This window comes from Podarcis erhardii, assembly GCF_964252035.2.
Source record: "Podarcis erhardii genome assembly, chromosome: 6".
NCBI classification, from domain to species: domain Eukaryota; kingdom Metazoa; phylum Chordata; class Lepidosauria; order Squamata; family Lacertidae; genus Podarcis; species Podarcis erhardii.
In genome coordinates, this window is record NC_138510.1 from 89,637,870 (window position 1) to 89,660,669 (window position 22,800).

The 22,800-nt window shown below is 41.3% G+C and overlaps 2 protein-coding genes across 8 annotated transcripts in view; one reads left to right on the forward strand and one right to left on the reverse strand.

Moving 5' to 3' along the window:
- TRMT1L (tRNA methyltransferase 1L) overlaps positions 1-22,800 on the forward strand; it is a 23,407-nt gene continuing 607 nt past the window's right edge. Inside the window, exons 1-17 of one of the 6 annotated variants that reach the window (XM_081865881.1) lie at positions 358-681; positions 1,727-1,870; positions 3,310-3,420; positions 3,985-4,101; positions 4,427-4,491; positions 4,875-4,998; positions 6,361-6,484; positions 8,142-8,221; positions 9,089-9,338; positions 11,193-11,405; positions 12,946-13,136; positions 14,170-14,248; positions 15,644-15,810; positions 16,168-16,227; positions 16,449-16,575; positions 16,659-16,845; positions 17,394-17,495. In XM_081865881.1, the coding sequence (XP_081722007.1) occupies positions 618-681; positions 1,727-1,870; positions 3,310-3,420; positions 3,985-4,101; positions 4,427-4,491; positions 4,875-4,998; positions 6,361-6,484; positions 8,142-8,221; positions 9,089-9,338; positions 11,193-11,405; positions 12,946-13,136; positions 14,170-14,248; positions 15,644-15,810; positions 16,168-16,227; positions 16,449-16,575; positions 16,659-16,845; positions 17,394-17,411 (2,121 nt within the window). In that variant the 5' untranslated portion in view covers positions 358-617 and the 3' untranslated portion in view covers positions 17,412-17,495. Of the gene's footprint in view, positions 145-355; positions 682-1,726; positions 1,871-3,309; positions 3,421-3,984; positions 4,102-4,426; positions 4,492-4,874; positions 4,999-6,360; positions 6,485-8,141; positions 8,222-9,088; positions 9,339-11,192; positions 11,406-12,945; positions 13,137-14,169; positions 14,249-15,643; positions 15,811-16,167; positions 16,228-16,448; positions 16,576-16,658; positions 17,496-22,800 lie in introns of those variants that run through there. The other 5 variants (XM_081865878.1, XM_081865880.1, XM_081865876.1 and 2 more) reach the window with 5 other exon arrangements.
- Positions 19,922-22,800, reverse strand: part of RNF2 (ring finger protein 2) — a 17,184-nt gene continuing 14,305 nt past the window's right edge. Inside the window, exons 7-8 of one of the 2 annotated variants that reach the window (XR_014157409.1) lie at positions 21,806-22,192; positions 19,922-21,697 (exon numbers count right to left, since the gene is read on the reverse strand). Coding sequence is in view for 1 of the 2 variants with exons in the window: in XM_081866121.1 (XP_081722247.1) it covers positions 22,091-22,192 (102 nt within the window). In the remaining variant the exon portion in view is untranslated. Of the gene's footprint in view, positions 22,193-22,800 lie in introns of both variants that reach the window. The other variant, XM_081866121.1, reaches the window with a different exon arrangement.

Here is a 22,800-nt window from a genome sequence, read left to right on the forward strand (position 1 = left end):
GTGCATCTTGGGTAAACGTATTTCTGAGGCGCTTGAGGCATTGGATTAGCCGCGGGGCAACTTGGGTAACGTAGTTCTTAGGCACCTGAGGAGCGCGAGAGAGAGCGAGAGCGCGGGCGCGCAAGTATTTACATATTTATTTCGGTATTTACAATATTTATATTGCATTACAATATTTATATACAATATTTATATATTGCTGCCGCGGTGCGTCTTGGGTAACGTAGCTCTGAGGGAGCTAAGGCGTAGGACTAGCCGCAGGGCATCTTGGGTAACGTAGTTCTTAAGCATCTGAGGCGCGCGAGAGAGAGAGAGAGCGCGCGCGCGCGTATTTGCTTCGGGTCTATTGCTGCCCGTTGTGCATCTTGGGTAACGTAGCTCTGAGGCGCGGGATTAGCCGCGGGGCCTCCTGGGTAACGTAGTTCTGAGTCCCTGAGGGCCCTTGGGGGAGACGAGCTTGTGCACAACATGCTGACCCGAAATAGGAGTCTGCCGAGGGGCCACGTCCCGTGACTAAGGCGCGGCCCGTGCTTGCCGGAGGAAAAAAAGCCGAGGGAGCCGCCGAGTGAAGTGGGTTCGCTCTCCCCCCCCCCTTCCTCACCGCCGCTGTGTGGAAAATGGCGGCCGAGGGAGCGGTGTTGCCCCCGCCGCCTGCCAAGGAGGGAGAACCTGAGGCGCTCAGTAAGGAAGGGGGCGGTTCAGTAACTGTCAGATGGGCGAGGGGTTGTTGTTGTTGTTGTCTTGAAGTTGGGGCTGCGGGGTTGTACTTGTGGTGGGTTCTCCCTCCTTCGGTCCGTTTTGAAGGAAGCTTCTAATCTCAGAGGGGCGCGTTCAGACGTTACGTGTTCAGGTCGGTGTTTCAGCCTCACGCCTGAGGTGACGCCTGGTGTTAGACACTCCAAGATTCATCAGCTGCTCGCCAAATGCTCCTTCAGCATATCCACAGGTGCTAACACACACAAAAGTGGAAGATATTTAAAAGAGAGAAAACCTCCGCTTTACAGGAGACCTTCCATGCATGACAGTGGAGGGGGCAAAACTGGTCACCTTCCTGGTTCTTGGGGGGGGGACACTTTTTATATTAAAAAATAGTACTTTTATAGCAAAAGCATGGAAGTTCCCTTGCCTTAATCACACATACACACGACTTTAGCCGTTCAGGTCCCTGATCCATGCACATTTTTACATGGGAGGAAGCCCAATTGAACCTGGTTGGGATTTACTTCCAAGCAGAAGGCATCCTCCAGGGTTGGAAACAATCTTCTTCTTTTCCAAATAGTGCCCAGATTGCTGCTTGTATTTTGTTGTACCATTTAAAGGGATTATTTTTACAGAATTTCCTTTATGACTTCATTAGTTTAAACTGGTTTTGCAGCCAATTTCACACTGCAGTTACAGTGGCAAATAGAACCCTGCTTAATGGTAACTTTGCTACTAGTCAGTGCTAATGTAATAGTGGGGAAAATTTGCATCCAGGTAGGGAAAAGCTGGGGTAGGAGGTAGAAGTACATTTTCCTGTTCCTGCTTTCTGAAGCTTGTTTGGAAGCATAAAGTGTAATGTCAGCACAAATCTGTTATTTCCGATAGGCCTGGCTTAGAAAATCCTACTTTCTTTTGTCAAAGATTTGTTTTTTTATTGTATATAGCTGTAATAATGCCTTTGAAACAGCTACTGATGCAGCTAATTAAAATGCATTGTAACTATAGTTTTTTTGCCTTTCTCTAGATAGCATTGAAATGGAAAGCCTCAGGGCAGATATGGAAATATCTGAGGAAGAAGTAAAAGGCAAAAAGGAAGAAACAGAGCAAGAGTCTATAAAAGAGCCTAACAACAGTAACCTATTGGATGCATCATCTGACTCTCAAAGAGGTTTGCTAACATAATACTGGAATCCTTGTACATTTGTACCTTGGCTCTTAAACAGAATGCGTTCCTGGAGTCCAATCGACTCCCAGAACCATTAAAAAACCAAAGCGCATCCTGCAGCCAATCAGAAGCAGCGCCGGATGTTTGGCTTCTGAAAATTCTTCGAAAACCGGAAAACACTCACTTCCGGGTTTCGATCATTCGGGAGCCGATTTGGTGAAGGGCCAAGGCATTTGAGATCCAAGGTACGACTCTAGTATGTAGGGGATGTGTACATGCTCTAGAAAATCAGTCTGCAGCTCCATCCTTCCAATAATTCCCTCAAAGATAGATAAATAAATAAAAATAAATAAATAGCTATTCTCTCCTTGGATTCTTTGGGTACATCCTCCAGGTGGGAATAGTCAGAGATGTAATACTTCTAATCAAAAGTGCCACTTTCTCTTTTGCAAGTGTTTATACGTCGCTTTCAAGACTTAAAGCCAAAGCATCAAAGAGGAGTTCGGTTATGAACACAGTGAGACTTGTTCCCAATTAAACATGCATAGGATTCCACAGTAGAAGTGATGTGTTCAGTACCAAAGATTCCAGATTCCCTAAGAAAGGACAGCATAGTTCAGTGCAAAAAGAGGCTAATATTTGTTTTTGGCATTTCTGAAATGTTTTTCTTTCTATAAGAAATACACTTTGGGCTTTCAAATTTCTGTGGTACCCTATGCAACGCCAAAATCTGCCCCACACTCCAACGCCTCTCACTTTTTGTTGTTTCTCATTGTTGCAGCCCCCTCTTAGCTCAGTATCCAGTGTGGGCAAACCAGTCACGCTCCCCTACATCTGCCTCTGAAAGATATGCACAAAATATGTAATATAGACAGAATGAGAATTAGTACTGAATCATGCAGTTAAGCTATTTTGTGAATAATAGGAAACCAAGTTTTTTATTAAAAAAAATTAATGGATAAGAAAATAAAAAGTAGATTTTATAGGAATAGCTTTGGCACCATCATTCTGTTTTGTACAGGAGCAGAGAAAGTTTACAGTGAGAACTTTTAATTCCTATCCTTTTCCTATTCCTATCCTATTCCTATTTAGCTTATTGTGTAAATGTTCTCAGTTTATATTAGTATGCAAGTGGAGGATGGATATAGTCGGTGCTTTTTTTATTAAAAAAATGTTTAGGGGTACTCTCACTTTGACTCATGAAAATCACTATTTCATAGTTCAAATTGGGGGAAATAAATACAGTAAATGGACAAAAGCACAAAGATTCACAAAATGTTTAGGGGTATGCGTAACCCTGCGTACCCTCCAGAAAAAAGCACTGGCTATAGTGATGTGGGACACAAAGTTTTGAGAAAGAGCTGTTATGGTGGCATTTGGTTGTAAATTACTATATAACAAAGGATATCTACTGACAAATCCATGTAATTGTTTTGTTCCAGAGAAGCATATTTCAATTCAAAGAACACTTGCCGATTTAGAGAAACTGGCTGACCTGCAGGAAGGTTGTCTAATCTCAGCTGCTTCCCAGAATGCAGATCACTCTGTGGCAGGTATTTAAACTAGCTCCAGAGTAGGCATTGCATGGCTGAAATATAATGCTCCTAGTGTCAGATGAGAGAGAGCATATTGTTTAAGTGCTTGCAGATAAATGGATTCTTTGAAAGAGCAAGATAGGTGGATATAATTCCATGCATAGTACTTGGGCGGGGGTCTCTAGAGCCACAGCAAGAGCTGTAATTCTCCAATGGTTTGACTTTACCTCTGAAGGCACAATCTTTCCATTGTGTCCCAAGAGAGATGGATGCCAACCAACCAACAAACTTGGGGGTGGGATTACATCTGCAGCTCTATCCTTGCTATTGGCTATCCAAGCCAAGATATCCACTCAAGCTAACTTCACAAAGGAAAGTGGGAGGGAAGCAAGTGATAATGGTGGAGGAGTCCCCAACGAATTTCAGTTCCTTTGTAGTCTTAAATTATTTGCAACAGTGCTGAGCTGTGCAGTTACTTGGCAGTGTCTTTGAATGGTCAATAGTGGTGTATATTTGCTATCATATTTTCAAATCAATGGATGGGTTATTGTGTCTCTATTATTTTCATCTAATTTGAATTAGGAGTTGGCAAGAAGTCTTGTCCACTGTGCCCTGAAGAGAAGTTCAAAGCTTGTTATAGTCACAAGCTCCATCGCCACCTACAGAATCTCCACTGGAAAGTGTCTGTTGAATTTGAAGGTAAAAATGGCTAAAATGCCATTGTTGATGCCATCACAATTCAGTGTCTTAGGTGGCACCTTTTAGTTCTTTGTTTAAACCTTGCCCAGCAGTTCAAGTTCTATGAGAAAGCTTACAGCCACAGGGAAACTCCTCATAAATTATGCCATATTTAAAGTTCAAGCTTAACAGATCAATCTGATTCATGTTGCAAAAATACTTGTTTGCAGAAGTAGCTGTGGATAATTTACAATGAGGGTGCACCAACAGAACTGGCTGTCTTTGCCTTACTTGTTTGGTGTATATATCAAATTGTGAGACTACCAATGTCCTCTCTGTATTCTAGGCTACAGAATGTGCATCTGTCACTTACCTTGCCGCCCCGTGAAACCAAATGTTGCTGCAGACCAGGTAATTGCTATATAAATGGCTATTATTTTGAAAAGCAGAAAATGTTATCAATTGTTCCACATCTGATACTGTTCCTGAGGATCCGAATGGGTTGGGTTATGACCCTCGTCTTAAATATAATATTTATAGTGGATTTCTTTTTGGTCTGGCAGCATGCTTATTTATTTATTATTATATATAAATAATTTTATAAGAGGAAGCTAAAATTTAATACGTTACATAAAGGCTGCATTTGAACATTAAGCTTTGTTGCTGAATTGTAAACTGCATCCTTCGTGGTATCAACTATAATTGGTTTATATGGGTTTTTACTGTTGTTGTCTTAAGTATTATAAGATATGGTATAATATTAATATTAACTATGCATGCAATGTGTGTTGTAGATAAAAATGGAAGCCCATTATCACTGCATTATCTGTTCGGCAACTATTACTCGTAGGACAGATATGATAGGGCATGTTAAACGTCATGTGAATAAAGGAGAAACTGAATCAAGGTTTATTCCAGGTAAGTATTTAAACATCTTTGTTTTTACTGCATGAAGATATTGTATTTTTATCCCTGGCTATTATAGATAGAATAAATGATGAAATTAGAATAGGTGACAGTGTATTTGTTTGAGTTTGTATTCCTTTCTAACTCACAAGGAATTAAAGCTACTTTAAAGAACCCAGATTTGTTGCTAGTACCATTTAAAGGGATTATTTTTTTTACAGAACTTCCTTTATTAATCTAAACTGGATAAACTGTCATGAATTTTTGACATTGGTGCATGTATTATTACCAAATTGTTCCCAAATTGCTTCTTTTGTTTCTTCTGTATTGTATTTTATTGTATTACAGTTTGTATTCAATAAAATTGTACGGCACAGTAGAAAAGAGCAAAAACAAAACAAACCCCTAAATGTAAAACAAGAATACATATCTTTGGCTTTATTAGTCATGGCAAAAGAAATATTATACATAGTTCATAGTTCCTAGCCAATTTCTTGTCTGCCGACAAAGCTTATGTCCCTAGGTTAGTGGTGGGGAACCTCTTTGACCCGGAGAGGCAGATTCTTATCTGACTTTACCCTGCTGGCCAACTTTGACAGGTTAGTGGAAAAACCCATCTGAAGTCAGTTGGCTGCCAGGCTCTTGGGAAGTACAGTCAGACCTTGGATCTCAAACGCCTTGGCTCCTGAACAGTCAAAACCCGGAAGTGAGTGTTCCGGTTTTCGAACGATTTTCAGAAGCCAAATGTCTGGCGCAGCTTCCGATTTGCTACAGGATGCTCCTGCAGCCAATTGGAAGATGCACCTTGGTTTTCGAACAGTTCTGAGAGTCAAACGGACTCCTGAAACGCATTCTGTTTGAGAACCAAGGTACCACTATACTGCATAAAATGCTTTGTGAGCTCTGTGCTCAGCGCTTTTCTCTTTAATACAACAGCACTGAGGCAGTTTCTCAGCATAAATTAGATTTTCCAAGTGTTCTGAAAATTAATTATTATTGTTAAGATGTCTTTTATTTAATAACTGTCATATTTTGTGTTAACAGTACTGTGGATCTAATGATTTTGGTGGTTCCTGAACATTACAGACCAGGCAAACATATAGAGACCCAGTTCAAACATGGTTTGAGGCTTCACAAGCTTTACGAAGCTAAGAAAAAGCACTGAAGCCAAACATTCCTTCCTTTGGGTTCTGGTTTAAAGCCTAGATTCTGGCTTGTTATTAAGTCAGAGCTCCTCTTTACATCCAAATGGGAAAACTTAATGTCAAGTTAATAAACCAGCATCTGATTCATAGTTTATGAAGCCTTGAGTGATGGTCTAAATTAAGCTATAGTCTCTCTAACACTCTCTTTCATTCTGAAAATTATTTTTAGCCCCTGCTCCCAAATCTACATATGAAATACTAAAAGAAGCAGATACAGATGTGCAAGTCCTTCCTAATTATTCCACACCACAGAAAACTGATTCTTATTTTAATCCTAAAATGAAACTTAACAGGTAAGAAATTTGAGGATTATTATGGAGGGGATTAAAAAAATTACATTTATATTTTTTCATATTAACAGAAACTAGTACATGGTGCATATTTCTGTGGCACGGGTGAAATATATGGATTAGCCAAGCCAAGTACGTGAAGCCCATGGCTGCAGTGTGATTTGAACCAAGACAGAAATCGAGTGTGATTCATTGGACTTGCTGGAACATAAAAGTACTGAGAAGTTTAAGTCCTACCCAAAATATCATGATTGTGCAGTTTCCAAATCTGCCAAAACAACAAGAATGCAAATTTCAGGGGGGTGGGGAACAGTTGGATCTTACCTGTTGTTTGAGCTGGGTGTCCACCAGTATGCGGATGATACCCAGCTCTACCTCTCCTTTAGATTGGAACCAGTGAAGGCAGTGAATGTCCTGTATGAGTGTCTGGAGGCGGTTGGAGAATGGATGGCGACTAACAGATTGAGGTTGAATCCTGACAAGACAGAAGTACCTTTCTTGGGGGACAGGGAGCGGGCGGGTGTGAGGGACTCCCTGGTCCTGAATGGGGTAACTGTGCCCCTGAAGGACCAGGTGCAGAGCCTGGGAGTCATTTTGGACTCACAGCTGTCCATGGAGGCGCAGGTCAATTCTGTGTCCAGAGCAGCTGTGTACCAGCTCCATCTGGTACGCCAGCTGAGACCCTTCCTGCCTGTAGACTGTCTTGCCAGAGTAGTACATGCTCTGGATATCTCCTGCTTGGATTACTGCAATGTGCTCTACATGGGGCTACCTTTGAAGGTGACTCGGAAATTACAACTAATCCAGAATTCGGCAGCTAGACTGGTGACTGGTAGTGGCCACCAATACCATATAGCAGGGGTGGCCAACTCCCAAGAGACTGCAGTCTACTCTCAGAGTTAAAAACTGGCAGTAATCTACCCCCTTTTTTTGGAAGGAAAGCCCTGTTTTTTTGGGTTCAGGTCTTAGGTAGTTGTTGAGCTTTTTTTTAGGAAGGTGGAAAGCCCCAATTTTGGGGGGTGCAGGGCAAAAGCGTTGAGCTTTTTTTAGGGCAGCCAAAGTAGTTGGGCTTTTTTGGGGGAAGACCATGATCTACCAGTGATCTGCCACAACCGTCCTATTGGACGTGCCTGCCATATAGCACCAGTCCTAAAGGATCTTCACTGACTCCCAGTACATTTTCGGCCTCAGCCCAGTATACCTGAAGGAGCATCACCACCTCCATCATTCAGCCTGGACATTGAGGTCCACTTCCAGGGGGCTTCTGGCAGTTCCCTTACTGCGAGAAGTAAAGTTACAGGGAACCAGGCAAAGGTCCTTCTCAGCAGTGGCACCCTCCCTGTGGAACGTCCTCACATCAGATGTCAGGGAGATAAAGAATTACACAACTTTTAGAAAACATCTGAAGGCAGCCCTGTTCAGGGAAGTTTTTAATGTCTGACATTTTATTATTTTTTATATTTTGCTGGAAGCCGTCCAGAGTGGCTCGGGAAACCCAGTCAGATGGGCGGGGTATAAACAATGAAATTATTATTATTATTATTACTGTTATCATTATTACTGTTTAATTTGAAGAAACTGTCCGGAAACTTACGAGAGGAAGAATAAATTTGGAGTTTACATCTTTGTTTAAATTAAGATCACTTTTTTATTCTTTTAGGCAACTCGTAGTCTGTGCTCTAGCTGTTCTAGCAGAGGAACGGAAACCTTTGGAATGTCTGGATGCATTTGGAGCCACTGGTAGGGTGCTGTTCTGTGCTTTGGTTCATGTGTTCCTTGTAAAGGGAAATTGCTGTAGAGTAAATCCTACTGAGGTCACTGGGATATACCGTGCAAAAAACATGTTGATTACACCGTTGTTCTGTTAGATGCTCTGGCATTCAGGAAAAGAAAAGAGGGGTTGTCAATTTTAGAAATAAATACAGTGGTGCATCGCAAGACGAAAATAATCTGTTCCGTGAGTCTCTTCGTCTAGCGGTTTTTTCGTCTTGCGAAGCATCCCTATTAGCGGCTTAGCGCTATTAGCGGCTTAGCGGCTTAGAAAAAGGGGGGGGAGGGGAAAACTCGCAAGACTCACAAGACGTTTTCGTCTTGCGAAGCAAGCCCATAGGGAAATTCGTTTTGCGAAGCGCCTTGAAAAACGGAAAACCCTTTCGTCTACCGGGTTTTTCGTCTTGCGAGGCATTCGTCTTGCGGGGCACCACTGTACTTTCTTGGAATAGAATTAGCAAACAATCATTTTGATTTGTTAGCCTTAGTGAAAGCAATTATATACATATTTTTCAGTTAGGGATAATAATAATTTAATGTGCATTGTGTATATTAAGAACATTAGCATGTTTCTATGCAGTATGCTCCACACGAGCAAACTCTTACTTTATTGCATGCATCTAACTGTACACAAGTAACCGCCAATCTACACAGGGGTTGTGTTCCAGGTCATCATGCGTGACAGCAGAGCGTGCATAAGCCCATTACTGCCTGCCCGCCCCCCCATTATTCCCCCTTTTCTGGCGACTTCTGAGTCGCCATGATGTGCATGTTCATGCTCATGAGTCAATTGGACACATGTAAATCAGTCACTGCCTTTACATCTCTTGCTTCCAGGTATAATGGGATTACAGTGGGCAAAGCATCTTGGAAACTCCGTGAAGGTCACAATTAATGACTACAATGAAAATTCTGTAAGAATGATACAGGAGAACTGTCACTTAAATAAAATGAAAGTGGTGATGAACTTCAAAGAGGAGGAAGACTGTGATGAAACAATAGATGAAGGGGAGGAACACTTGCCTGCCATTGAGGTGACAAAAATGGATGCCAATGTCATCATGCACTTGAGAGCATTTGATTTTATGTAAGTGGCATTTGCTGTTGGATCAGAAACCCCCCCCCCAACACCTAGGGTTTGGTAGGTGGAGACGAGATCAAGTGTGGCACAATCGAAACAATAGCACTGTGCAAAGTGCAAGACTTGTCAATATAAAATCAACCTAAATTGATGTTTCATGGCATCTCCTGTTTACTCTTCAGCCCTGATGAAACTTTGTATATGCCATTATATATTTTCATACATTTATATTCTGCTTCTCTTCCCTCATGAAAGTTAAAGCACTGACCAGATCTGCTTAGCTTCCATAAGGTGGTGGCCTCAGCTGCTTCCAGACCAGTGCAATAATCTCAGCTGGAGCTGCTTCAACAGCATGTTGCTCCATGTAATGTATTATTCAGATATAAATATTGTAAAATTAATTAAGCAAAACTTTAATATCTAAAAATGAAAGCAACTTTGTTGTCCAGACTTTTAAAGCAGGATCTAATCTCTAATAGAATTGTACTGCAACTAGGATGTTGCTTCATTTATACCATTATTATTTATCCCAGTCTACCTTCTTCCTATCCATACACCATTAGGCACTGTGCACCTGTGGTTTTAGTCAAAATAAGTGGGGATTCTTACAAGAGCTACTGGCTAGAAAAATATTAGTTCACAGTACTGCACAGTTGTCATTTATATATATGCAAATAAATGATTACTTTGCTTAAGATATATTAATGTTTACTTGCAACTTTAGGACTTGGGTGGGCAGCTTGCAGAACCATCCTCAGCCTTTCGGTTTCTGTTTGTGAGCCATTTGCAGAGTGGTTTTTTGCTCAGCTGCATATTCATATGTTTTTCTCAAGAAACTGTACCCTTTACCAATCCTGTTATCACTGGATAACACAAAGTGGTGAGTAAAATCATACCAATGCTTCAGCAGAGTGTTCCAAGTCACCAAAGCTACACCCTTGTGCTGGAGACAATTATGTGGAATATTTAGCAAGGTTCACGTGCCAGTCTTGTAACATACATTATTGCAATTTTCCTATAAAAATCCCATCTCCCTTGCTTATCAGGCATGCACACGGTTGCAAAAATCCCAGTGCCCAGAAGCCACTTGCACCTTAAAAATAGGCATCTGGATGTGGAGAAGAAAGAGCAACACAGAGTGCCTCCCTCACTACTGAATAACTGCAATCAACAGCCACTCATAAGAGAAAGGATTCCAAGCTGGTGCTACCACTGCCTGGTAGACTCCAACTCTGGCACCTTTTAGTTAAAGCCTTGTCTAGGGTAGGGATGGGGAACGTGTGGACACCAATTCCCCTCCTTCCTGAATATTGGTCATGCTGGCTGTGGCTGATAGGAGTTGGAGTTTGGCAACATCTAGAGGGCCACAAATTCTCCATCCCCGGTCCTAGAGGGAAGGTGAGATAGGGAGACAAAGAAGCCACTGACACTGTTATTCCTCTTCTCAACAGTGCCTTTTGACCTCTATCCTTTCCTCCTTTCCTAGAAGATATGGCTAGTTCCTAAGTTTTACAAATAAATAATGATAATAAATTGTACCACGGGGCAAAGATGCTATTCGCTAACAATCCTTATTAAGTGGGGGTAGCTTAGTATTTCTTTAGATTTATAGTCTTGACTGAAACTACATATGTGAAACGTGGTCACAGCATAACCTATATTCTGTGTTATTTCTAACTTGAGCATGGATATGGCTTTTGAAAATCAGAAATATTTAAAGTGTAGTAGCTAAGTTGCAGCCCTAAGCAGGCTTACTTGAAAACTAGTTCTACTGAACACAGTGAAACCCTTTTTCTGAGTAAACAAGATTAGGAATCTCTCTTTAATGTGTTTTTATCTCTCTCCTACTCCACTCTACAGACATCTGGACCCATTTGGGTCATCAGTGAACTATCTAGATGCAGCTTTCAGAAATGTAAGAAACCTTGGAATTGTGTCAGTGACATCAACAGATATCAGTTCTCTCTATTCAAAGGCTCAGCATGTGGCCCAGCGTCACTATGGCTGCAACATTGTCAGGACGGAGTATTTCAAGGAACTAGCCGCTAGGATGGTAGTTGCTGCTGTGGCAAGGTACAATTAGTTTCTGAATTGTGGTCATCTCACATTTAAGTATAAGGGGGCTGTAGTCTCTAAAGTTGCTAATTGAAACTTTTAGTAGCAGCTGGGGAAATTTGGTTCTCTGCATCTTGCTTTCTGACAGCCTTCAGAAATTATATCTGGAAGCATGAATACTGTAAAGCAGATAATAAACAGCCCAAAGCAGAATTGCAAGCCTTGTAACTCACCCTGCTGAATGCCATATATTGTGGTCTGCCAGATGTTTTGCAGCCTCCTTGTTTTTACAGAGGTCCATTGAACTCATAACCACCATAAGTGGCTTGTGACCTGAGCAATGAATTGCAAGTTGTGTGGACCTAGAGTACAACTGTGCACAATATACCTCCTTTGACTTGACTTCCTTAGGATGATTTGTGTGCACATCTTCCAGAAAACATCTTGCTCAAAAGCGTTAGTAAAAAGAAACTTCATTAGAGGATTTATTCCACTGCTCAGCAGGAACTGAAACAAGTAACTGCAATCACCTCTGACTAGAACTAATTTGGAAATCTTAAATTCTTCAGAAGCAGATCCTAGAACTACATCATTATGATAGATTTTTAGTCATGGGTGCAATTCCATGAAGGTCATTGCATAATTAAAAAGCAACATGAACACTTTAGCTTGTTTGTTTTGTGTTTATCCTTAGCATTTTGTTAGCAAAGTGTATTAGCATTGAAATAAGACATTTAAGTGTAGGAGCCATGTCTGGAAATTAGTGGGGTCAATGTGCTGGGACTGTAAAATTTCACAGGATGCAAGAGGTACTCAGAAGTTAGAAGACCTTCCAGTGATCAAACTTGTGCATTAAGTAAGAAGACTTGACACATTCAATCATATATAGGTACAGTGGTGCCCTGCAAGACGGAAAACCCGCTAGACGAAAGGGTTTTCCGTTTTGGAGGCGCTTCGCAAAACGAATTTCCCTATGGGCTTGCTTCGCAAGACGAAAATGTCTTGTGAGTTCCTGCGGGTTTTTTCCCCCTTTCCCCCCCTTTCCCCCCCTTTTCCTAAGCCCTAAGCCACTTATCAGCTGATCCGCTAAAAGCCGCTAAACCGCTAATAGCGCTAATCCGCTAAGCTGTCAATGGGCTTGCTTCGCAAGACGAAAAAACCGCTATACGAAGAGCCTCACGGAACGGATTAATTTCGTCTTGCGAGGCACCACTGTATACCTGAATGTGTGAGTTGTAAAATGGGGGTGGGGACATGGAAGTCCCTACCCTCCCAACCCCAGAGATCCGAAGATGGTTTTAATTGTGCCCAAGTGAATGTACTTAATCTCTCTGTGTGACAGGAATCTTGATAAGATAGATATGCTTTCATGAGTGAGATCCCTAAGTGTGGTTAATCGAACATGCTTAAAAACCCTTCTATTCAGACCTTCACACTAATTCCAGAAGGGTCTGAAGAGCAGCCTGCATGGCCAAGGATGTTGGGCATGTGTGCCGCTGCCTGAACACTGCTTTAGTCTTTCATGAACTGTGTTAGTCATGGTGAGTCTTTTTTGCAGAGCTGCTGCTCGATGCAACAAAGGCATTGAAGTTTTGCTCGCTGTGGCTCTCGAACATTTTGTCCTCGTGGAGGTGAGAGTATTGAGGGGGCCATCTCCTGCAGATGATACTGTGAAGAAAATCCGGTACCTGCTCCACTGTCAGTGGTGTGAGGAAAGGGTATTCAAGAAAGATGGCAACATGATAGAAGGTAATCGTATATGCTGTAACTTCATGTACCAGTGCTGTTCAGCTGGTGAAAACAAAACCTACACAGTCCAGTGGTTATTTCTAAAAAGCTAAATTTTTCGCTTAATTTCTTTGCTGTCAACCTAGCAGTTCGAAAGCACATCAAAGTGCAAGTAGATAAATAGGTACCGCTCCGGCGGGAAGGTAAACAGCGTTTCCATGCACTGCTCTGGTTCGCCAGAAGCGGCTTAGTCATGCTGGCCACATGACCCGGAAGCTGTACACCGGCTTCCTCGGCCAATAAAGCGAGATGAGCGCCGCAACCCCAGAGTCGGTCATGACTGGACCTAATGGTCAGGGGCCCCTTTACCTTTAAGCTTAATTTATTTCAAATATTTGTACCCCGCCTTTGCGTCTACAGTCCAAGGCCACCAACAAAGAATTTTGCAGAGAGTAGACTTTCTGAAATCAATGATCCTAAGTGTGTCGTGTTTATTAATTTCAGTGGGTCTGCTCTGAGTGAAAACAAACTAAATGTGTATTCAAAACTGGCCACAGGGCTTCTGTGAATGATCTTAATGCACTGGGAGGCTCATTTGGCACAATTTTATCCTCCAAAGTAGCCTGTGTGATTTATCATTCTCATCTATCCTAAATAATCCAGGGAGTCAAGCCAAAAGCTCTGTTCAAGTCCAAGTCCAAAACTATCCACCATATTACACTCACTCTCTGGCTAGAAATCAACATCCTGAACTTATTATCTTTTGTGAAGTATAACACATAATTATTCCCCCCAAAAAACAACAACAACAACAACAATTGACCCCATCTTCTGGGCCACTGCACACAATTCTGAAATACAGTACCCTGACTCCTCCTAGGCCTAATAATAGCCACCATGTGAGTTATATTTAAATCACTGTGAAAAACAGTTTTCAAGCTTTATTTTTTAATGGACTTACCCTATTATCAAGTTTCCACCATGTTCATTGCTTACATACATACAAGTCTCCAACATTTGTTTAGATAATAAATGCCAATGTTGTTTTCTACAGAGAACCCTTATCGGCAGCTCCCTTGTGACTGCCACAGCCGCATGACAGGCAAGACAGCAGTGGAACTTGGTCCTCTGTGGTATGTATTTTTCTAGATCCTCAGCTGGGTGCTGGCATTCCTATGGAAGCATCAGCAGCTATGAGATACTCTCTGGCCGCCCATGTCTTGGCAGGGTGAAGACACTCTCAGAAATCAGTGCAGTGCAGGTGGCTGTGAAAGCAGTGGTGTAGCTACAAGACCTCTCCCCTAATATCAGACTAGGGAGAATCATACTGTTCTGTCTTCACTTTCAGGACAGTTCACTGTGACAAATACTGAGAAGGGTAGGAAATGAACAAACCATTTAATTTCTGTGTCCTATTGTAACTTGGCTTGCAGTAAATCTCACTGAACTTAGTAGGGCTTACTTCTGAATAGGCAGATATGGGATAGAATCTTGAGGGGAGGGAGGCCATGTAATGTGTTATGTCTAACAAGTGATTGCCCCTATCTAGATGTGATTCACCAAATCACTTTTAGAAAAGGCTAAGGGGAGGGGGAATGGCAGCACCAAACAAAAACAGAGAAAGGCGAGACTCAGTGGTACTGAAGAATTATAGGAAACATTTAATCAAATTAACGTATTTGGCAGAAGTCTTCTCTGAGGACACTGAAATTAGCCAACTTTATTATTCAAACAAGATAAAAATATTCAGAACTAATAACAGCGGTACCTTGGTTCTTGAACTTAATCCATTCTGGGAGTCCGTTCAACTCCCAAAATGGTTCGAAAACCAAGGCACGGCTTCTGATTGGCTACAGGAGCTTCCTGCACTCAGTTGGAAGCCGTGTAAGCCATGTTGGATGTTCAGCTTCCAAAAAACGTTTGCAAACCAGATCACTCATTTCCGGGTTTGCGGCGTTCGGGAGCCAAGCTGTTCAAGTATCAAGGTACCACTGTATATGAAATAGACATAGTAGTTTTAATGAGACAGAACTCATACATTCAATTTGCATTAGGAATTACATTATAGGTTGTTATTCTTTCAGTGCCCGAAAGTAGGTTTTCACCAAAAGCATTGGGCAAGTTACTGCTTTAGCAAGTTCCCAGTTATTATTTGAGCTGAAGAGTTGCCAGCCTCTTGGGGCCCCACAGGCCCATTTGCAGCCTGGAGAAAAGAGTTGTGTGCATGACACACATACTTAAGTAAATTCTAGTACTGATTTAAATGCTTTCTCAAAATTTAATTATTAATGGAATGGAACCAGAAGTCCCAAAAGTGCAGCTGATCTTTGGCCTGAGTCCTGCCCTACTGGGGCTCTGGGCTAGTTGCTATGCAGATATGGAACAGATTTTAAAACAGGAACAAAATCAGCTAACGGGGCTGTGTTTTTCTTCCACTGTGATGTTGTTCTCTTGCTTTTAAAGGAATGGAAATTCTACTTTTGAAATAAATTCATCTAGGTAGATATTATAATTCTGTTATGCTGCAGGTCAGGATCCCTCTTCAACACTGGATTTCTCAGAAGAATGTTGTTTGAAGCAGTTCAGTATGGTTTAGAAGACATCCAGACTCTTCTAAAAACACTAATATGTGAAGCAGAGTGCACAATTCTCAAGCAGTTTTCAATCCATGGTCCTACCAGCCAGAACAAACAAGGTAAGAAGACAGTGAAAAGTTTTACAAACCTTTTTAGGTAAAAGGGGCACTCCAGGCAGCAATTGTGAATTGTAGTGATGACTTGCTTTTTTAGTAAGAAAATTTAAAGGGGGATTGCTAACTCACGTGTCAGAAAAGTGTGATCAAAATACAGTTAAGACCTTGAGATTTCAACATGTGCCATGCTACTCAAATGAAAGCATCAAAGCCATAGTAACCATCAGTAATTTGAACGAAATCTTTTTGCTACAGCAGTAACATTCCACTCATTTCCCCTTTGATAGCCATTTGCTCACAAATTAACTTGTTTTTTTCCTTTAATGACTTCAGTGTAAATCGGATTTCTTTTCGTTTTAGAAGAATGTGGTGTGTTTATTAAGACACCAGATACCGCAGCAGATTACTACGTTGTACATGGTAGGTCCCTGTCAATCTAGCATAGTATGTGGAACCAAAGAGGGGTGGGCAGGAGTTCTTACTATAGTCATTCATTAAGCAAACTAGTTCTTAAATGTAAATTTATGAAATGTGAAGATTTCCCACTGTAAGATAAAGCTAAGTCACACTGTTCAGATTAGCTGGATTTTAGAGGCTTGTGTGTGTGTGTTTCTTATCCTTAAGTTACTCTTATATTCCAGGAAAAAGAAAAAATAATGAAAACAGCCAAAATGGAACAAAGCGCCAGAAATCAGAAAGCAATGCTGAGCATCCTGCCTTTTATTACAATATTCACAGGCACAGCATTAAAGGAATGAACATGCCAAAGTAAGTAACCTGTTGTGTTTTAAACGTATCTGATTGAAAGGAGGAAAAAGGCACTGATTTTGTGCATTCATTTTTCTCCCCAGGTTAAATAAGTTCTTGCATTATCTCTCTCAAGCTGGCTATCGAGTAAGCCGGACTCATTTTGATCCGATGGGTGTTCGAACGAATGCCCCGCTGGTGCAGTTTAAATCTATCCTTGTGAAGTACAGTACACCCACATATATGGGAGCGCAATCGGAGGGCTCTCTGCAGGCTTCTGACGAGTCTCAGGTAGGAGCTGATGGTGACTTTGCCGAAGAAAGCACATAAAGAGAGCCAGTGTGGTGTAGTGGTTAAGAGCGGTGGACTCGTAATCTGGTGAACCGGGTTTGCGTCTCCGCTCCTCCACATGCAGCTGCTGGGTGACCTTGGGCTAGTCACACTTCTCTGAAGTCTCTCAGCCCCACTCACCTCACAGAGTGTTTGTTGTGGGGGAGGAAGGGAAAGGAGAATGTTAGCCGCTTTGAGACTCCTTCGGGCAGTGATAAAGCGGGATATCGAATCCAAACTCTTCTTCTAAAGTAACCTCTGCAAAAATGGTCGTATTTGAAGATTTGTGTTATAAATGAACCAACAGTCTCCTTAAGATGTAGTATTTTGTTTGTGACCCCTCAGCTTTTTTTACCAGTTTCAGGACACTTTTAGAAGACCATTGAAGAGCACCTGTGCTCCTATTAATATCACAATTCAGCTACAAAGTTTATTTATATGTTAATGCATGCTATAAGGTTATCCTACAGTGACCACAAACTTCCGTCTCCTTTTAATTCCTTCTTCAGATCTATAATATTTCCTAAGAGGAGAACATAGCTGGGAGCTGAGGGGGACTGAGGGTGTGGATGCAAGCATTGCCAGCGCCTTTTAATAAAGTGTTCTGTTCAGCTGTGACTGAAAGCCCCTCATTTGATATGCCTTTGAGAAGCTTAAAGGTAACAAAGGAAAGGTAGCTGAACAAGCAAAGATTGGGTATATTCCTAGAAAGGCAGATACTGAATACCCAACTCATGCTAATAACCATACAAACCACAACATCATATCTAAACACTTTTCACTACCAAACTCCAACTTCCTCATCACGAGACCATCCATGTTAAATTGTCAATCTATTTTACAGTTCATATGAATAACTCCCTTTAAAAGTATAATTGAGTAGGGTGACTGCCCCACTGCTCACTCCCTGCCAGAATGGAGGGGGGGGGGCATAAACTGGAGATTGTTTTGCAGTAGCTTACCTCATCCTCTCAGTGCCTCTGTGGCAACCCCCTTTTCCTCCTGCTAGGAATCTGTGCTTTCCCCATACTTGCCATTCTAGAATTGGCCTGCCGCTTAGACATGCTGGATTTTAAAAAACGTAATTTATCTCCAAACCCATGAAATAAGAGGGAAAGCTCCACCCTGACACCTGGTGCTTCCCATCCCTGCCCATTTTCTTAACTCATTTGCAGCATTCTCTTCTTCCCACCCCACAAGTTTTCACGTTGTGGGACTCACCCAGCGGCTGCTTCCTTTCTCATTTCCAACCCAAGAACCCAGAGATCTAGACAGTGAGCTTCTTTCTCCTTGCCTTTTGTCTCACAGCACCAAAGCTCCCCACCCACTGGTGGTGTTGTACCAGCTGCAAGTATTAGCTATTCCTGTATTGTCTTGCACACTCTTCTAATAATCTCTTGATCTTTTAGATTTATAAAAAGGGGGTGCTGAAGAAGAGGAAGGAACAAAAAGTTTACTACAAATAAGACTAACCATTTTAATGTATATAAACAACTAGTCAAAAACTAAAATATTTTATAATTACTAGGACTAGTTTTAGGGCAGCAACCTGAAATTAAACTACAATAGAAAAGTAAAGCTATTTCTTTGACTTTCGAACTCCCTCCCTTTTGTATATTTACCAGGAAAATCAATAGATTTGTTTGCAATTCCAGTTTTTAGGGATTTATGCATATAAAAGTATTAACTATGACATTAGGAAGTTTTATTACTGAAAAGTATGTTAAGATGTGACTGATGTTGGTTTGTATTTGAAGTTTGTACTAAGAAGGCATATTCTTCACATGTTTTTTTAATGTAATAGTGATGATGTATATAATGTATTACGGTTTTATTTATATGGTTCTTTCAGTAAGTACTCTTGACATCACCAAAATGTGTTGAATGTATTTTATAAAAATCATATTTTCAATACCATTTTGAGGCTTTGCCCGTGTTTGGTGCTGCCCCCTTTTTTCCTTTGAGTGTAAATACTCAGATCAGGATTTCTTCTCCATTTTTACATTTAGTACTGCAGCACCTTTCATGGACTGCTTCATTTGGTTAAGTTTTTTAGCGTTCTAACTTTTCTTATATTATACAAAATTACAACTAGATTAGTTCTGGACACAGCTATACATTTACTGAGGTTACTGATTTTAGTAGTGAAATAGTCATTCCAGAAAATCCAAGACTGGGTAAATTATGACTAATTCTAATTGAGAGTACATGCTAATATAGCAGCAGACTACTGTGGTACCTCAGAAGTCAAATGGACTCTGTTCTGGAAGTCTATTCGACTTCCAAAATGTTCAGAAACCCAAGGCTTGGCTCCGTGCAGCCAATCGGAAGCAGTGTTGGACATTAGGGTTCCAAAGAACGTTCGCAAACTGGAACTCTCACTTCCGGATTTGCAGCATTCAGGAGCCAAAACGTTTGACTTGCAAGGCATTCGTGAACCAAGGTACAACTGTACTTGTAAATACTCCAGTATAAGCAGATGTTAATATGCAATTATTCATGGCTTCCCATGAACACCCATTTTCTGTTTTTGAAAGTAGATTTTATTTTAAAGAGGCAGTCCTTACGTGAAATGGCAGAGGATCCTTGCATGTACTTATGTGTCCATCCCTATAGGCAACTGCTCCAGAATGGAGTCACACTGGTAGTAGAATAGGAATAAAAACAAGTTGTTTGACCCTCTCCTAAAGGCACACACAGCGCACAAGAGCAGCAGCTCTAAACGCTCTTCTTCTTAAATTACATCTAACACAGGAATGTTGGGGTTATAAAAGGGTGCAGACAGCCTCACAAATCCAAGGGGTCCGTTCTTGGCTGGCCAGGGAGTAGATACCACCTGCTCTACATCTTATTCCTCTCTGCAATTTCTCCCACCTCCCTTGAGGTGTTCTGTGTGTGTGTGTACGCGCGCCTTGAAGCCCAAGAATCACAGCATTCCAAAGGTTCTGCTTGTGACAGTGTGGCAGTAACAAACATGCAGGTGCAACATGTTCTGATGTGTGTAATTAGTCACAGTACTAAAGTCACAGAGCAATGGTTTGATCAAAACAGCTACTTTATGTATTAAAGTAAATATAAATACTTAGTGAATTCACTGTAACATGGAAGTAAAAATTCACATTCTCCCACACTAAGCTGGGACCACCACACATCCCCTAGGTAGATAAGCTTTCAGAATTTTACAGACACTTCATCTGCATACAGGGTAAATCACAATGCAGATTTGTTTCTCTGCAGGTATTTGCCCATACAAAAACATTTTTTTCACATAAAAAGAAACCTGATTATATTTAGTGGACATGCACTAGCAATCTATATAAATTGTACATTACACCAAATATACTGAACAAAACCAAAACAGGCATGGTACAACTTCCCTTCCCACCCCAGACTTCTAGTAATTGTAAGTTTCATGGCACAAACTGCTAGCATAATTTCGGAATGTCTGATATTGAAGAGATATTCATAACAGGAGCATTTTACGACAGTTTTCTCCTATGGCAGTGCTAAAAGAAAGTTAAGAGCAGAAAGCCATGTTTCCTCCTAAGGTCTTCCTAAAAGGCCAGTATATTAAGGGAAAGCAAGACACGAGTGTGCAGTTTTGAAGTTCAACCCTAATTAAGAACATTCCCTTTCCCAATAAAAAAGGCAAATATCTATATACTGCAGTGGGAATGGAAGGATTACAGTGGAATAAAGTGATCTTCGTCCTTACAGAACAGTGGCACTCTTCACTACAGTGGAACCTTGTATTACGTACCATCCCCCTTGTGAATGCTGCGCGTTACGAGCTTCGCTAACCCAAAAGTAGATGCTCCCAGTTGCGACTTTTGCCCCGGGATGTGAGCAGAAGTCGCGCACTGGCAGGTGCCATTAGCGAAAGCACACCTCATGTTACGAGCGGTTTCGAGTTGAAAACGGACCTCCGGAACGAATTAAATTCTTAACCGGAGGTACCACTGTTTATGATAATTATGCTCAAAATGATAAACTACTGATGCACACAGCAACCAACAACTGAAAGCATGCCCAAGTGAAATTTAAAAATGCAAATACATTTTATTTATTAAGATTGTAAGTGCCAAGTGTTGTTAATGTGGCTAATAAATAATATTTTTGAAGAACTTTCTCTCTCATTGTTCTGCAAAAGATTTTGTGCCTTTTACTTTAAAACACTGAAGATTCCACATCAATAATCCCACAAATTTATAAGGTGTGCGGGTATAGAGGGATGTTTGCCTTACTTTAGTTAGTTACTTGATATTGAAACCACCTGAGCTAGTATCAAGGATTACTAGTTCTAAAATGTATCAGTACTCATGGTTTTCCCCCTTAACGGGCCAATGCATACGTTATAACACTAGCTTCAAACAGCATAGTGGAATTGTGAGCCAGCCTCAGAAATCTACAGTCCCTCCCCCTCACTCCTGAACTGTTAATCAGTACATTAACACCAAAATTAACCTTTGTTAAAGTTAACTATGGTTCTCTTAATGAGAAGTTAACTATGGTTCTCTTAATGTGAAGTGTGTTTCTGGTTACCCTAACTTAAGAAAGGCAGAGAAAGAAGAATTGCACCAGGGCTGATGGGAAAGTACGCATTCCCTGGTTTGCTGCCTATGTGGAAAGAACTGGTGTTACAAGCAGCTATTTTAAATTTAACAAATGGAACAACTCACTACATGAACAACGTGTAAGAGTTCACTTACTGCCCTGAATATCCCTTCTGGCCCCCAGCATCAGCAGTTCCTTTAGCATCACAGGTAGCCAGTTTATCAGCAAGCCTACTCTGGCCATATGTGCTTTAACATTGCTGTAGGGAAAAGAGTATGTTACAACCAACTCTGTTGCCTCTTGTCAACACTTCTCAAGGTGCTAGTACATGTCTGCCAATGTGAAGCCCGTCAGCATGAACACATACCCCTAGGGAATCTTTGCTGCACCTAAGATCGTGCACATGGAACAAGAGCTACCAAATCAAAAAAGCAGATTGGACAGCGATGGTGGAATGTACAGATCAGTCCTCCAGGGGGCAGGGAAATATATACAAGTATCACACCAAATACTGCCTAATAATAAGGGTATTCATCAAGGAATCCAAGTCTCGAAGCAGGTCTCCATGATGCAGAAGATGGTGTTTCGCTTATTTAAAGTAAACCAAAGCTATAAAAGCCATTACAGTTCCAACTCAAAGCCTTTGTCAGTCTTATTTGTGTTCCTTTGTTGGTGCATAGTACAGCTCCATGGGCTTATTCACTTTCCAGTACTTTTCACTGACCAGCTCCAAGGAAAAGGAGCCATTTAAAACCTAAAGACAAAGTCAGAATTAGTGCCAAAATCAGAAACTAAGCCAGTGTTTGCTGCCACTTGAAAATGAACAGAAGACATAGCTAGGAAAATAACAAAACATTTGACAAACCACAGCTTGCAAACAGCATTAAAGAGACAGTGTGTTTAGGCACAGCAATCTATAAATAGTCTAATATAATCCAGATGTCAATTCCACTCCCAATTCCAAAGCAAGAAGCAGCTACAAATACAGTTAAGACGCTTTGCTGTATTTTGACACGTCTACAGTTCTTTTACAAAATGATTCTTGCTAGCAGAATAGGGCATATACTACCTCAGTAATTAGGTACCTGTTTACCTGCGGAACTACAGCACTTAGGATTGATGCTAAGCTTACTTTGTTAAACTCGGGGTGGGAAACTGCCCCAAAGCTCTCCGGGCTCAAAGCAGCCCGAATGCAGAGAAATTACATCGCAATCCTTTTCTAACAAAGACCCATTTCATTTGTCTTTCCTTCAATAAGTTAAAAACAGCATGGTGGGCAGGGAGAAGCCGTGCGCATGTAAATCTGTGGTGGTGACTACACCCACTTTGGCCACTTCCAAATCCCAAGAGGGGATGCAGACC